Here is a 16,041-nt window from a genome sequence, read left to right as displayed (position 1 = left end):
CAACGGCACACCAAACCTGGCTAGACTACTGATGCGAGTAACCGAGCGACCCGGTATCATCTTCGTTAGTAGGGAAACTGTTCTGTGCCCATAGCATAAGCTTACAAAAAAGTGCTTCGTAATTTTCAAAAAAGTTGAAATCGAATGAACATTTACTGCTAGGCTTTGACCACCTGTGTCATCTGCACTTATAACTGGTACCTTAATTTCATGTGGTCTTTAATTGTATTGACCAAAATTCTGCTGTTTTCAGGGGAACGCAGTCAGTGCAGGCTAATTCGCCTGCTAATAGTTAAAGAAGGTTTGCTTGATTTTGCCCTCTTAGTCACATTCGTAAATTGTAAAAATGCGTTTGCAGGACGAATAAAACTTTCGCTTTGGTTTTGGCTTTCTTGGATTAAAATTTTGTGTGTTCTGTAGTTCTTACGACCGTGAACATCCTTATGAGGTATGTAGACCTTGGACCCTGTTATAATTAATAATTTGTCTTTCGTTCCTCATACGCGGTCTTACTGCAAACAGTTATGCCCAATGAGCGTTCGGTATTTAGTATAATAGTTTCTTCGAGTGGAGGAACCACAATAACGTGTTATGGACATTGACAGTCGACCCATCATATATTGTAATTATGGATTAGTAGGCGTCTAATTTCCTTTATTGTGCAGATTTGTCGACGGTTTCCTGTCTTTTCCTCAATAGAATATCTATTGCCGAATTGCTCCCATGATATCCATTACTATATTTGGGTTAGATAGATGCATTTGTCCCATTTTTTTAATGTCTAAATCTTGGCACTTTATCATCGCTGCTTCTAAATAAGCTGAAGTCTTAGTGCTGTTGGTATATGTGTTAGCTCTGCTATTGTTCTATACTAACGTTCTAATTCCGAAATTGCCTGATGCAGATTTAGTTATCCTTTTACAACAAAGTATTTTGTCCTCTCAATATAGGGAAAACATGGCTGCACTTCCTGTTGATTGCTTTTCGTTTCTATGACCTCACTTTTATTCGTTTACTCATGCCTCTCTTTGCTTTGACTTTCCAAACTTTACACATCGTTATTTTGGTTCACGCATTTTAGTCGACCACATTTTTGCCAAATTTTTAATTGATTTTCTGCTTTCCTGTTTTTACCTGTACAATTTGTAAGACATCATTTCCGTACGAGTCGTTAGATGGCATAACTGCCAATTTCAGTGCCAAGCTTCGAGCGTTCATCAAGCAGCACATATTTTCACTAAATTACACAGGACCATTAAAGTCTTTTCACAATCGTAGGCTTTAATTGCCCGTGGTAATTTAGACTGCTGTTCTAAAATTGAATATGCGTCAGTAGTTAACATCTTGACTGGATTTTGATGCCATTATTCAAATGGATAGTACTTGATAACGTTTAACACTGTAGATTATGGAGATGAAGCAGCAAAGTACCATGTCCAGGAGTTTCGTTCTTCTGGACTTGCAGCCCAGCCTGTTCAGTGGAGTCGTCATCCAGACCAGCCGTCTCAAAGCGTTCATGTCGACCCAAACTTTCTGCCATTACACCTACCAACCGATGTGAACAATGATTTAGGCAGCCAGTCAGCTTATCCTGCCATCTACATTTTCTTTTGTCCAAACGTAAATGTCTACTCATTCGGCATTTTTCTGTATTTTTTCCAAAATGTCTTTTTGCATAGGTTTGATTTTCCGTCCCCCACTTTGTCAAAGTCTTGCATCTTTGTTAAAACTAATATGTAAATTATTCTGCTAAAATCAAGATCCCTTAATCATTTACCTCACCAATGCTTTATAAAAATTCCTAGTCAGGATCGTCTACATCACGTTTTACTCACATTTTTGCGTCAAAATTCACTTCGGATTTGATATTTAGGATCCGCAGTACTATGCGAATCGTGGTAAGAAAACCTTTGGCAAATGGTTTGGTTTTTTATCATCAAATAAACTGAAAGAGTGGCTTATCATTACGATAACGGATAAATCAAAGAAGATATCTTCAAGGAATTCTGTGGCTACCCAATTAAAGCATGACTTCTCCATCGACTTTACCGATCGGTAAGTGAATTTTCCTACAAATTTCCATATTAATAGCTTGGCTTTCTTTCAGATTTTATAATGGAAAAGGTTGTACTTTAATTAAGGTTTGTCATCAAATTAACACTTGTAATAACTGATTAAATACTATTATACTACAATTTTAGAATCTGTAACTGTTTAAGTACGACTTCTTCGATTTCTGAAGAAAGGCATACTTGAATAAATAATTCAGGTTGAAGCAGACCCTTTAATGTAAATTTTGTTGCTTTGAAAGCCAATTATTGAACGTTCGATTTGTTACTGAATGTGGCCACTCGCAAATTTTATGTGATCAGATTTTGAGTATGTGTAATTTCTCCTCCAAAATGGAATTGAAGCATTGTGAGAAAACTGAATACTATTTTCTTTTAGCTTGCATGACCTTCCAAGTGACTATGAATCCTATCCAGGTACTTTGCAGGCACTGAATGTCAAACTTCGGAATGCTGTTATTCGTGTTTTCAACACCACCCTCGATGCAATTGATAATCGAGCGGAGAAGTTAGCGGCTAGCCGAAATGATGAAGATTGGGACTTCATGGATTATCTTCTTTGCATGGTACGATTAGTTCAGTTTACCCTTACGAATCGACGGTGTCTGTGTTTTTTCCCACATTCCCTGTCTAAATTTCCTTGCCTTCTACAATTTTGATTGTCGGTCAGGTAAATTGTGCCTCTATTTATTACTAACGTCATTAACCGCCACTAAAATTTCTTAGGAAACTAAGTATTTTATAGAAGTACTAACTTTATAATTTTTCTACTTCGTTAAATTTCACATCTTGCGGCAAGTTAGGATTCATTGTTACTATGTGGCTCGTGCCTATTGTTTATGGGGCATTCATGTTTGCTAGTACATTAATATTTATAACTTTGGCCACATATAAGTGTTTTTATTTAAAAACCGATTCAGTACAAAGCAATGTTTCTTTTTTGATCTCCACCTTCTCTGTCATCTCATAAAACTAATTCGCTGGTTGTTTTTTGTGTGGTGTGCCTATTTCTTTTGCGTTCTTTTCATTGCATCGGTATTACTCGAATTGGCTAAAAACTGGAATTGCATAGCCGACTAAGGAAGCAAATCAAATTTTGGAAGAACTTGGAATAAATGGAGGTACAGTGATTCTACACTAGTGTAGTGATGCAACTTTGTTGTGAGTCGCGAAAATCCTTCACGTCGGCTGCACTCACCACAGAGGCGCTCGAATCAGGTTCGCTTGTAGTATTTGCACTGTTTTGGATGGGCCCGCTTCAAAACCTCAGATAGTTTTCATGTGATTTGATTTGCGTTCGCTTTGGGGGTTTGCCCTCCATCGCTGCTCTTGATGTTGTTGCTGTCACTGGTGTTGTTTCAATTTGTTTCAAGTACGCTTCAAAGTCACTCCACCCTGGGCGAATACACCCAATGGACTGAAATGCCGCCTAAAGATGAAGTGAAACGTATCTATTCCTTTATCAGAAGGAGTTGCGCTGGTGTACAAAACAATCCTGCAGTAATATATTTGACTGTAGGGAGGTTTGAGGTTGAGGTGAAAGTGAATGCACCTGTGCTGGGACCAAATTCGCGAGAGTTAGGTCAAGTTCATAAATTACCAAGAAGAACACTTATTTATCTCAATGCACTGCATAACAGAGCACAATGCTTGCCTGGCTAGTGAGAGTATCTTTTCTGTTGCAGGAGGAAATTGCCTCTCTCTACAGCTGCATGAGCCTCTATGAGGAAGCCCTGGAGTGTATGGAGAAAGCGGAGAATTGCCTGTCCGTTGCGTTGGCCAACGCGGCTGGGAATGGTTTGTTCCTTGCATCTGTTGTAACGATCACCTTGTTTTATTTACCAGCCTGACCTCTTGTGTTGGTGAAGCAGGACAATTACTCCTTGAATTCATGCTCTGACTGGTGTATAAGTTGACATATGTTCACAAACCCTATGCAGTGACCAAGCAACGAACATTCATATTCAACTGAGGAATGTTCGCTTTCTAAATGTATAAGCTTCCGATGGACAAGTCCAGCAGTGATGACGCCTAAAAAATCTTAAATCTCAGCATACAGCTTAAGGTATAACCGTAATTTTGTGGCTGAGATGTGCCTCTTGCGCCTTATTTTGACACCTAAAATTAGTGTTCAATGATCATCTAGATAAGCTTGCTTAAGTAGCCAATCTAATGATGCGACTCTGGGATCATTCCGCACTTTAAGTAAGAATGCTCATGCCCTGACGATTGTTACTATCAACAGCCCTGTGGAATTAAATCGAGCAGCTTTTATACGAAGTTACTGGCACAATTTTCAACAGGCATAGCGCTAATGTGTCGAGTCGTCTATAAAACGTGGTCATTTTGTGTCAAGAGGTGTTGCGTCTACACCAAGTTTTTGCGAGGAAGTGACCTAATACGACTGAAAAACAAAAATTTCTACACCCTTGATGTCGTTATGGGCTCATTTTACTTGATGGATAAATAAATTTCCTCAGTGTTAACACATGCTACCTTTGCTGTTGAAGCGCTTGAGTTCAGTTGTTTCCCTTTTCAGGAGTCAATAGGTGGGTGCGAAACCTGCTCTCAAATAGTTATGAGAATCTGTTAGCCGATCCAACCATCGTCTCCACCTACGCCAGCCCCCAAAGAGTGGAGCGGGTGCGGCGACGCGAGGCCAACCTCTTCGAGCTGCGTGCCCACATTCTGACGCGCGAGTGCGCCCTTCTGCAGGCCCTCGACCGCATCACTGAGCTGCCAGCCCTCGCCGTCCGCAACATCCGCCTCTGTACCAAGGAGGTTCGCGACCTCAAGGCAAGTCCGTTCCCTCTTTCCCTCCTCCCTTGTCCTCCATTCTCCTCTCTAAAGAGAATCCTTGTTGAACATCCCTCAAACCTGCATAGACGGGTGCATGTACAAATTAAAATTGATACTGTTGCTGAATAGATGGGTGGATTATGGATGAACTAATTTTCTTTTATATTTCACTAATCCTTCTCCGAGAAAACTCCTGATTGTGTGTGAATTTAAATTCTCGGCTATTAGAATGCTAGAATAGTCTTCTTTCGTGAGGCTTTTAGTTGGACTTCTGACGTTTGGCGTACTTTGCTGTACTTACGCTACTGTTTTCTTGAAGCTATGTGAGGTGTTTTGTATTTAGGTATGCTTGTGTGATGATGCGCTAATTTTGAACATCGAGCATCGTCCAAGTTCCGTAATATGTCTTAACACTGGCGCCAATAATCTTACCTCTTCATGCCCTTTGTTGATTTTTTAGTGGTAGTGATAACCTGGAAGGCCATGTTAGGGTTTTTTTGCGCATGTGACAAAATTGATTTTCCAGCATTAACTAATCACAGATTGTTAATTACTAGTGTTAAAGAACATGTAAGCATAGTCATGTACCGATGTTTTTTGAGTGTTCTTTGTATTTTTGGTATGATTGCTGTTGTGTATTCCTATCTCTCCGCAAAAAGGCTAAAATGAACACAACAAATCTTAATTGGCTTTACATTCCTCTCATCAGGTGATGGTGCCGGCTCTCCAGCTATACTTTTGGACTTTTCTTTCTACCCTTCAAACGCTTGAGATATTTCGCCTCGGAACACCTTGTGTACCGAAGACCGAAGATTTCATACATCTTCGGCGCAAATTTTTGCATGCCAACAACCTGCTGCAGCACCCACTTTCCACTGCCACCACCCCTGCAGCTGCCAATTCAGCTATCGCTTTGAGTACAGACGAAGACTCTAATTGCCCTTCAAACGCGTCCGAGTTAAGTGTCTCGACTCTCATTTCGGCGCGTTTCAAAGCCATGGAGTCGTTGGATCTGCTGGAAGATGTATCCTTCCAGACCGAGGGCACATTTAACGTTCTTGCTCGGGCAGTTTTGGCATCCGTGGCGGCCGACGATCACGCCAGATCGGGTCGCACCAACTTGCAAAGCCAGGCCCTCGTCGGTACAAGTCAATGGACCGTTGATCTGTGGAGACGCGCCTGTGTTGCCTTGGCCCGTCTCGGCCGCTGCACGGATCTCTGGCCTGATCCGGCGCGTCGCACCCAGAATGCACGTTCTGACTCTCTACAGGACTCCATGATTCTCTCGATCATTGACTCGTTAAACAATTTTACTAGCCGCAACCGCAGCACCCCGGATTCTACGCAATTCAGTTTTGGAGGTTCCTTTGGCGCTCAGCTGTCCATCGCTTTCGTCTCACCAGAGTCTTTCCAGGAGGTCTATCGCAAATTTGTTGGCGTCTGCATTTTCTTCCAAAGTTGTTCGGGGGAAAAACGCAGCTCAAATTGCATGTCTCTGGAACTGGCTGATTTCTACCGGTGCGCCCTCTATTATCCATGGTGGGACGTGAAAATGCGTTTATTTTTACTTTTTAACTAGTTTTTGCACTTTTCCCATGGGTTTATATTATTTCGAATAGAATATATAAATAAAACCTTATATGACCAACTTTATTGTTATCAAATTTACCCTTAGTTAAGCAGTCATAAATACATCCACAGAAATACCAGTTTGAATGAATTCAAATGCTCTAGTGAGCTTTTATTGCATTACCTCATCCACAATATGACGTCTTCAGCTTTGCTGTTGCGACAGCTTACGACTACGTGCACGTTCCTATGACCCTCATTAGCTACTGTGTTAGCAGCCATGGAAGCTGCAACAACACACTTGACACCAGTCAAATGCGAAGTTTAACCAATTTAAAATTTTGTATCCGCCGTCTCGTCTGACCTTTCTATGTTATCTGCCTTTTTGTGCTTGAATTATCCCCAGTAGGTGCTAAAAAAAAAACAGTTATTGGGATCGAGAGTAGGATTTCACAAGAGGCGGTTGGTGATTCTGTGAAATGCGCATTGTGCTATATTTTACTTACCTGGGTTTCAGAGACGCTGGAAAGTTCTTAAAGGCGGAATCTCTGTACCACCGAGCAACGAAAATTTTTTTGAGAGAATCTTGGACGGAGCTTGCAACCTACTCTCTTCTGCAACAAGCCTTTTGTCAGCAGGTCCAATGGAGAACGGAGAATGTCGACACTATTGAGGCATCTGTTTTTAGACGGTTGGTTCTTTTATCTTCTGAAATACCGCTCGTGCAGTTTTAATACTACATAACATGTGGTCGGCCAATTTCTATTTTTAAACTTCTGGCATCAAAATAGTTTATAAATCTACCTGTTAGTCTATGCCGCCTTCTATACTTTGACAGGAAGTATGATCCTTACCCAGAGAATTCTAATGTAAATGGGTGAAAAATTATGCCATGTAGGTAAGAAATCTTTCCAATAAAATATTTCACGAAATTTTGGTCCATGATGGAGGCTTACAACTTCTGTACGAATCTCAGAAAGGCTGTTTAAAATTGATTATTTACTTCTACCTGTTTGCATATTATGTTGAAATTATCTTTATGGTGCTCCACGATTATTCTGATCTTACGTAGTCTAACAAGAGTCAGAAACGAAGCTGTTTTGGTACTCCTTTTTAGCCTCTGTGTTTCTTTTGAAACTTTATGGACTTTAATAAATCCATCATTTTCATAAAGCTATACTTAGTATATTCATGAATGCGCCTAGCTAATACTGTGAAGAAATTTATGATAATATTGTGAAGCGCAGACAAATACTCCGAGATGGGTGCTTTATTGGACATTGTCCGCAGATACGTGCAGACCGCCCTGATTCTCGCAATAACACCGACCAAGAGTCTGCATCAATGCTACGACCTGTTAAAGCGGCGCGGCTCCTACTTTGACAATCTCTTCGGAGAGGGTATAACAGCCGCAAGGGGTGCAGCGGCGGCGGAAGTGGCGATTTTGCCACCCTGGTGGCCGGATGACTGGTGGGCGCACACGCTGGAGACAGTGGCGGAGCACTACGCTCGCATCGCGCCTCCTCCGCCGCTTGTCGAAACGTTATCACTGCATCAGCCGCTGATGCCCCTCGCGGTGCGTTCCCTGTGGCCCCTCTTCCGCCTCCTCTCCGTCGATCTTGAGGAGGCCAATCCACACACTCACCGCCAGGTCATTCGCCTTCACCTTCGTCTCACTGGGGTTCGGCAGATGCTCCTGCGGTACGTGCCAACAGATCACCCCTTCTCCTAATTCTTCTCAATCATACATGACCGTACCTTAAATATGGGGCGAATATTATCTATGCATTGCATAGACCAAATTTTTACCTAAAATTTCTATTTTGCACTTGACAAACGCCTTTTTAAACAAAGTTGGCTGGCATTTTTGTTACTGATGTTTTTCCTACGTGATTTAGCTATACCTATCCTCATTTATCTAGAATATGATTACTGCTCTTTTCAAGTAAAACATTGCCTATTGTCGTGTTTAAGGAGTTGAATCATGCATGCCTGCACGAAATGTTGGAGGGTCACTATTATCCCAAAGCGTGTCCTTTTGACATTTTTTAGCGTCGTTCCCATTCCACACCCTTGCCTGAAGTCAAAAGATCACAATGAATCCCAATCAATTAACAGGTTAATTCTTCGTTTGTGTAATCCGAATTACATGGTTTACTCGATCCAACAGGTTTTTAAATGCCAAAAGTAGTATTAAACTCTGCCACTTGATTTCGGTTTTGGTGGGCAAATATGCACCAATTTTTCCAGGATGCATTATGAGTATTTACTGAACCATGAGGTTTATTTACCATAAGTTTTTTTTACCTACCAAAGCTTTCTCTTCAAATGCCAAGGATCCCTTGAATTTTCCAAATTTCCGGAATATAGCTTAAGTTATATTTCTCCATTTCCTCTGAGACCGGTGGGTACTTTTCCTGTACTTTTGCAATGTATGCACGCCGGCAAGGCAATGCTACCGTCCTTTTTAAAATTGCTCTTAAAATAGTGAAAGATATTCAGTGCTTAAAGTGAGTTTTCATGTTGCATGCCACGCCAATCGAAGGGAAAGGAGCTGAGATCAAATGTGACTAAATTCCCCTAACGCAATACAATCCCCCTAACTTTAAATTTACTCCAAAGGGACGTCGGATATCTAGGTGAATCCTTCCGGATCCCAGTTGAAGCATTTTAAACAGGTACACAAAGTAAGCCTAGTAATTTTTTTTAAATAAAAAAGGGTTTCGGTTGGGGCGCGGCCCACTACATCAGAGGATTGGAGCATGCCGCCGCTCTTGCGCGAAGTCGACAAGAAGCATGGAAGTGATCCAGTAAAATTTTTCAATGTCGACTTGTCTTCAGAAGGCGTCCGCGTTGGCATCATTAGCTCCACCGCTGACGCCAGCTCCGCAGCCTCGGCAGAATTTGGTGGTGGTGGGGACGGTGACAGCTCTATCTCATCCCCTTCTGTCGCTGTTGCTGCTACAACTCCTGCATTATTGAGTTCCAGCACCTCCAAGGAGTCCGTCATGCAAAGACTGTTCCGTAGGACAAGCGCAAAGTTCGTGCAGAAAACATTCTGAGCTTTGGTCAACTTTTCTACAATAGGTCCACTCTTATTCACTGTTTTCGAGCCATTGCTCGCTGAAGTGGGTGTAATTCATCATATTTCTATCGATCACATGCTCCTTAACTTGCATCACTGACTAGTTTGGTAAAGTTTTTAGTCAATAGCAAACATCCGCTTCCACTTCATGTCATTTCAACCATGTGTTAAGAAAATACAAATAACTTTGAAACACGGTTTTCCTGATTCTCTCCCTTACGTTGGTGTCTATATTTAATTTAGAGGGAGACCTGGTCGGATTTTGTTCAAAAGATCGAGTGACAACGCGCGCACTACAAACGGTCAGTCGGCTGGCGTCAAGCCCCCAAGACGTCCCACGTCGATTGACTTTCTCGGCTACCGAGGTCGTTTGAACACCCTAGACAGGGTGAATCCTTTGCCCTACGATTCGATTCTCGATGGTCTCACACTCTCCTCAGGTAAACGCGTCAATAAATTTTCCTTCACCAAATTTCGTACGTTTATGCTTCAGCTTTGTTGATGTAAATTCATCTTAAATATTTTGACTAAAAATATCTTTAACGAATTAACTAAAATGCATGTAGTAGCCCACAACGTATGATGACTGAACCGTACTGGCTTGACATATCAATGGATAACTCAATTTCTTTACTTTCTACACGAATTCTGCGTACTTCATTTTATCATTTTTGAATTCTCCTATGGCAGATTACGATCGCTTCGTTCCTAGCGCGACAGGAACCCCCGAAACTGTGTCGATGACGGAAGATTCTGTCTTCTCTGACAGTAGGGCTGCTCGACACCACAAAAAGGGCTTTAGTCTCTCCGACCTATCAAACTTCATTCACTCACTTAAAATATCGAAAAACGACTTCTCCTCAAGGAATCATGTCGACACAAACGGTACCCCTATGCCACCGGTCACAACGAAGGCCGTTGTAATTGAGAAGAATGATATCTTCTTCTACACACGAAACCACGCCACGAATCCGTTTCATTGTCGACTGCAAGAATCAACCAAAGAACCTATTGAAGACAAGGACAATGTGTTAGTATTTCAACCGGGCGATAACTATCTTATCATGGAGACAGCTGTAAGCGGCTATGCGTCCACCGCGCTCTTTTACTGATTTATTGTGAGTAAAAATATTTTATTGGCTATTTTTAGCATTACGGCTTCCATCTGCCGGGTGAGATTTCAATCGCTGTCTACAACGATTCTCAAAGTGCTGAAAACAATAGCCCCATATTCATATTCTCAAGCCCCATCAATCCTGAACAGCACGGATCCACTTGGTCCAACGAGACACTTTTGGAGCGTCTCCTTCCGAGGGTCGAGCAGATTGAAGCCATTCGAGTGTCTAAGGCGTACTCCTTCCCCGAACCGCCAAAAAAAGGTACGTTTTTCCTTTAATCTTATTGAATCTGCTATATTTCACTGTATGTTTTGTTTAATCTGAATGACGTATCATTTCTCAGCGTAGTAGCAAATGACAAGTCCCATCACTTTTGGTTGTTACATGGAGTTGGACTTCCTGATCGCATCAATGCCTACTACCGTAGTGTAAACTTCAAAACATTTCCTATTCACATACTCTCAATAGGTAAAGATTAATTAAACTTAAACGCTCTCTTAAAGCAGGAACTTGCGGGAAGGATAAATATACGATATGTGGAGTTGTAATGATTCGTACAAGTATACGATTATGCTTTAGATGTGTCGTATCTCTATAGCATTTCCTGTCTTCCGGGTGGGTCACCCAGAAGGAGACATCTACATCTCTCCTTACTTACTTACCTTACATTTATCATGCTATAGGCCGTGTAATAGGGCTATTTGTCGAACCATCATTAGAACTTATGGCCATCAAATAATCCTTTATAAACAGCTATGATTTCAAAAAGTACTATCTTTTGAACAATGTGGCTATTGTGCATGCTGGGTGTTGAAACATCGTGCTACTTTCACTTCATCATTAGGCTAGGATGAATGCTTATCTATAATCAAGAAATTTGTTGAATTTTGAAATAGACATAACGAAATTGATGTCGTTTTCAATCAAGCCAGTTAGAGAAAGTATTACACGAAAAGTACAATCGAAAGGCTGATAATTGCTTTGTGCTGCTGCAGCTTCAGCACTGGTGATGAATGACATGAGCCAGCCAGTATTTCTAACGGTGCGTGTTGGCGCCCTGTCGATCGAACGACAGGAGGGTGGCAGTGGCGTTGACAGTGCTATCGGCCTTCGTCTGCACCGCCATCCCCATGCCGGGGCACCACAGGAGGCGGCTTGGGGTCAGAACTACTCTATAGAGCCCTCCGAGAAAGGTGAAGTTGAGAAGACAGTGGCTTGGAGTGACCTCGGAGATCTCGTAGTTGCGCCAGGCGAAATACCTCCTCCCTCTCCCCTCCTCTACACCCCTGGCACCCGTCTCTGTCCTCGGTGCAGCTTCCTCCTCCGGCCGAAACCAAATGAACGGGTGTGATTCGTTTTCTTTCTATTTTTGCTTTGATTCTTCTCCCCCTTGGCTGTTTTTATCTCTCGTTGCCGCGCCAGTCGTAAATGAGGCAGGCAGTTAAGAAGAACGAGTTTTCAAGGGTATAAGCATGGGTGTCACACACACGGCGTGAAAACGTAGTATGAAATTGTGTTTAACTAAATCAATGACAGGCTGTGTGTCCTTCTAGGGTTTGATTCTTTTTAAGTTGACACTTTTAAAAATAACTCATTCATCATTTAATCTACTTTCTCTATTGCTAGTGTAGTTTCCGTGATCAAAGTATACCAGGCCTTATTTAGTAGAACGTCAAAGTGCACATCCGCTCATTCAGGATGCTGAACCCCTACAGAAGTGTGCTTTTGGACCCATACACCGAGGCTGTTGGTTCAAATTTTATTGCGTATATCTTGCTTTGTTCCATTTCAATATAATGGAACAAAGCAAGGCGCTTCATGATCTTTTTAGCTAATGCTATTATGAAAAAAGATTCACTAGTAAATTTTCAATCAAGTTGAAGACTACTCCTACCCGAAACACTTCCTCAGAACTATTTTAAAAGCTAATTAACATCATTACCTCTCACTAATGGCAAGTTTGACTCCGGAGCGATTTGAGTTCCACATGGTCTTTAGCAATAGCATGTCTGAATCGTTTACCGAGCTACGTCGAAACTTCGGAGCGCTCTTGTTTCTCAATTAAACTAAATCAATTCTGCCTCTCTGCTCATAATTGCACGAGGAGTTCGGCTGAAATCTCAACGTCGCTTTCTTTCTTCGTTACAGATTACTCTAATTCTGCCGACAGGGCGTCCCTACCCCATTAATCTAATACCCGTTGGAGCCTTGATTTTCAAAGCCAGAGTTTTCTCCTTTCAAAGCAAACAGTAAGTGACTGCTTCAAAAGATGGCTTTTCTTGTTGCCTATTTGATCAATTAGGGGTGTGCAAGGACGCATGGAAACAAGTTATTGTGTTACTGGATAAGTGGATTTGTGCAACTTCAATGGGGAAAATTCAGTTATTGGGTCTCTCTGTCTTCCAGTTTCGTAGTGCAATTGCAAGTGGAGGTGCGTGACACTACCTGGCCAGTGCTGGGTTCTGTCGACAATAAGGGCTCGCCTCATCTGAATCCTTTCTACTGCCAGGAGCGCATCACTTTCAAGTTATCCGCTCCCGAAATGGTCATCAAGTCCTTTAATGACGCCCCGTCGCAGCTACCACCGCAGTCGCAGCAGCCCCCTTCACTGCCACCGTCACTGCGGGGCTCCTTCGTGCCGGAGCCACAGCGCTCCATCAGTGTGGTCGAATTTGCGCCCCCTTCGCCTGCTGTTGCTGTCGCCGGCGCTTCCGCTGCACTACACCACTCTCTGCTGCCTCACTCTCGAGAAGTTGGCTACTCGGTGTTCTTCCCTCCAAAAGCAGCAGAAGGGACTGTCGAGTGGAACGCTTTCGCTTCCTTTGGTGCATCCGTCAATGGCGAATCTGGTTCGACGCAAGACTCCTCCTCCAATTCCCAGGATCCTATCCAGCTAATTGAACCTCTGGATTTGGAATGGGTAGTATATTTTACAGGCTGCTTACACAGCGCTATCTATTAGTCACTCCAAGTTACGAAGCAATAACCGATTTGGCCACCATAACTCACAAAGAGAAAGTTAAGCTGAATTGATGGCCCACTGAAATTTGGTCGGCAGTCATACGTGACTACTTAGGGTGGGTTATTAGCCACGAATGGGTTACAACAAGTTATCAATTAACGAATCAGTTTAACTTAAGCGACGGTTTGTTGCTAATTGCATCACTTTGTCTTGTGTTTTGCAGAGATGGCATTTATGATTTGTTTGCAGTTAGATTACTCTGCAGTTGGCCCACGCCATGCCTTACCTCCTCATGTCTGTTTTTAATAAATTTGGTACAGTTGCGGTAAAAACTATCGCAAATAGTTAAAACACATTTGTTTTTACGCCTGTCGTTTTCATACCGTCAGCAGGGCACTTATCAAGGTTACATCAACCTCTGTGGCTATGTAGCGAACTTCAAAATTTTAGTGTTCTACATAGGTCACTTGAAAATCTTTTGTAGAATTTAAGCTACTGGAAATGGTGGCACTTTGTTAGTAATTTATTATAATATTTGAGAAGCCTGTTTAATTAGTGAAATGCAATCAACGGAACACTAGCATCAGCTGAACGTTGCACAATAATATCAGTTAGCGCATCCATTCTCTCCGCTATTAGCAGCTCTCCCTCGAATGTTGAAAGGCGTGTCAGTTATCCGTCTTCTATCTGCACGTCGACGGTTGTTCGTCTGCATAAAAGTAGGTCAAAGCACTCCACTTCACCACTCATTTTTTTGACATCCTCAATGCATCTCAGTTGGAAAAAATATCTCATTGTACATGTGTCTTCGTGGGAAGCCCCAAAAAACCCTGTTGTGGTTCAGAAGCTTTTCAACATTAGCCACTTTTATTGTTCCTTTTCTTCAGATTGTTTCCTACGGTCGACCATTGACCGTTTCGTGGACTGTGCAAATGGACTACCTCAATCGTCTCTTGCGTCCCTTGCCGAAATCTGACAAGATTGGTGTTTTGGCCGATTTCACCTTCCTTGCTGGGACCAACTTCGATGAAGTCCGCCCTCGTCTACGCTATTCATGCAACCTCGTGGTAAGGGTCGATTCAAAAGTCAAGTACTTCTGAGAATGAGGGATAATGTCGCACTTTATAGATTGTTAACTGTCGAAAACACTGGGCAAAGCGTTGATGTTTTAATGGTCTTTATTGCTTATCCTCCGAAATTCGGGAGCATAACGCTTGGGCCTCCCTCTTAGTTGATATTCAAGTCATTCGCATTTCCGTTTAGCATTCCTTTTGTTATTTACGTTCCATGCAGCCGCATAAAATTTAAGGAAAAAATCCATCTAAGGGCTCCGTCGGCCAACGCGTAAGCGCCTCAGCACTTTTACCCACAGTACTGTAACATAGGTTCAGATATGTTAAATCACTGAATGTAATTAAAAGTTAACTTATGATCCCATCATTTGTCCTACCACTGTCACTATTTTAAATATTCTGCAATAACATGAAGAAGCAAATTTTCCCTTAGTGATACCATTTTTTCCAAGTGAACTAAATCTGATACACTATCGCTGTCTTGCCTTTCAGAAGAAACACTGAAAATAACGGGTACTGTATGCTCTCGCATCTAACACACATCTGCTGTTCAATTCGCTAACAGCCATAACTCCCTCTAATGAAATGCGTGCTTTACTTTTTCACGAGCAGAAAACATTTCTCTTCATTCCTTAAGGTGTGTTGAAAAATCACCGCATCAAAACGGATTTGGCGGAATTTTCGCCCGCAATAGCCAGAATCACCTGTGATAAAACCCACCCCCCACTCAAATGTATTCCACTGCCGACTGTGCTGTGATTTTTTTTCTCTCTCCAGGTGGGACGAAACACCCAAATAAACCAATGTGACCTCGTCCTTGCGTTTTTGAATTCAGGCTGGTTTAAGTGATTGATTCATTGAGACGTTCAGCCCAATCGTGCTTAGGAAATGACTTGCCCCTTCTCAAACTGAATATTAAGTTACTCAACGAAGCAATTCCTGCTCATGTGATAATGCGCGCACTAGGTCTTAAATGTTTTGTGGTAGCTAATTTGAGACGAATCGCGCCGACCCACCCAAGGGTTGGCATATAATGAACCCGAGTCACTTCAATTTTTTGTCATATTGAAGATTAATCTACACCCGCTTTACCGGGGATACCTGGCTCATGGAATTAGTTTTCATGCTAATGAATCAAATATGGAGTATCATAAGCACTGCTCTTGAGTAATTCATCATTTTGGCGACCAGTACTACCAATCACGTTAAGTGAGAACGCAAGAGTGCTACGAGAATGAACGATCAGCTCATACTAGGGAAATCAAAGGTGATCATGCCTATTGGCCTACATTTCCTTAAAAATATTCATAAGAAGATGATGTGTAGAAGGAGCACAAAAGCGCAGTGGGGAGGAAGGATAATCAAA

The 16,041-nt window shown here is 42.1% G+C and overlaps 1 protein-coding gene across 1 annotated transcript; it reads left to right on the top strand. All coding sequences in view use genetic code 11, as the record gives it.

Moving 5' to 3' along the window:
- Positions 1-31: 31 nt before the first annotated feature.
- On the top strand, positions 32-15,524 carry EGR_06718 (Trafficking protein particle complex subunit; the record flags this gene model as incomplete). Its single annotated transcript, XM_024495967.1, has 18 exons — positions 32-68; positions 1,406-1,620; positions 1,874-2,055; positions 2,449-2,635; positions 3,755-3,866; positions 4,609-4,850; positions 5,578-6,386; positions 6,955-7,128; positions 7,728-8,138; positions 9,157-9,477; positions 9,766-9,962; positions 10,213-10,598; positions 10,673-10,901; positions 11,636-11,985; positions 12,789-12,889; positions 13,047-13,560; positions 14,490-14,669; positions 15,453-15,524. The coding sequence occupies 18 exons, from the start codon at positions 32-34 to the stop codon at positions 15,522-15,524; spliced, it is 4,719 nt and encodes a 1,572-aa protein (XP_024349627.1).
- Positions 15,525-16,041: the final 517 nt, after the last annotated feature.

Source organism: Echinococcus granulosus, assembly GCF_000524195.1.
Source record: "Echinococcus granulosus chromosome Unknown EG_S00062, whole genome shotgun sequence".
NCBI classification, from domain to species: domain Eukaryota; kingdom Metazoa; phylum Platyhelminthes; class Cestoda; order Cyclophyllidea; family Taeniidae; genus Echinococcus; species Echinococcus granulosus.
Note: the sequence above shows the minus strand (reverse complement) of the source record. Positions and strands in the feature narration are given on the sequence as shown.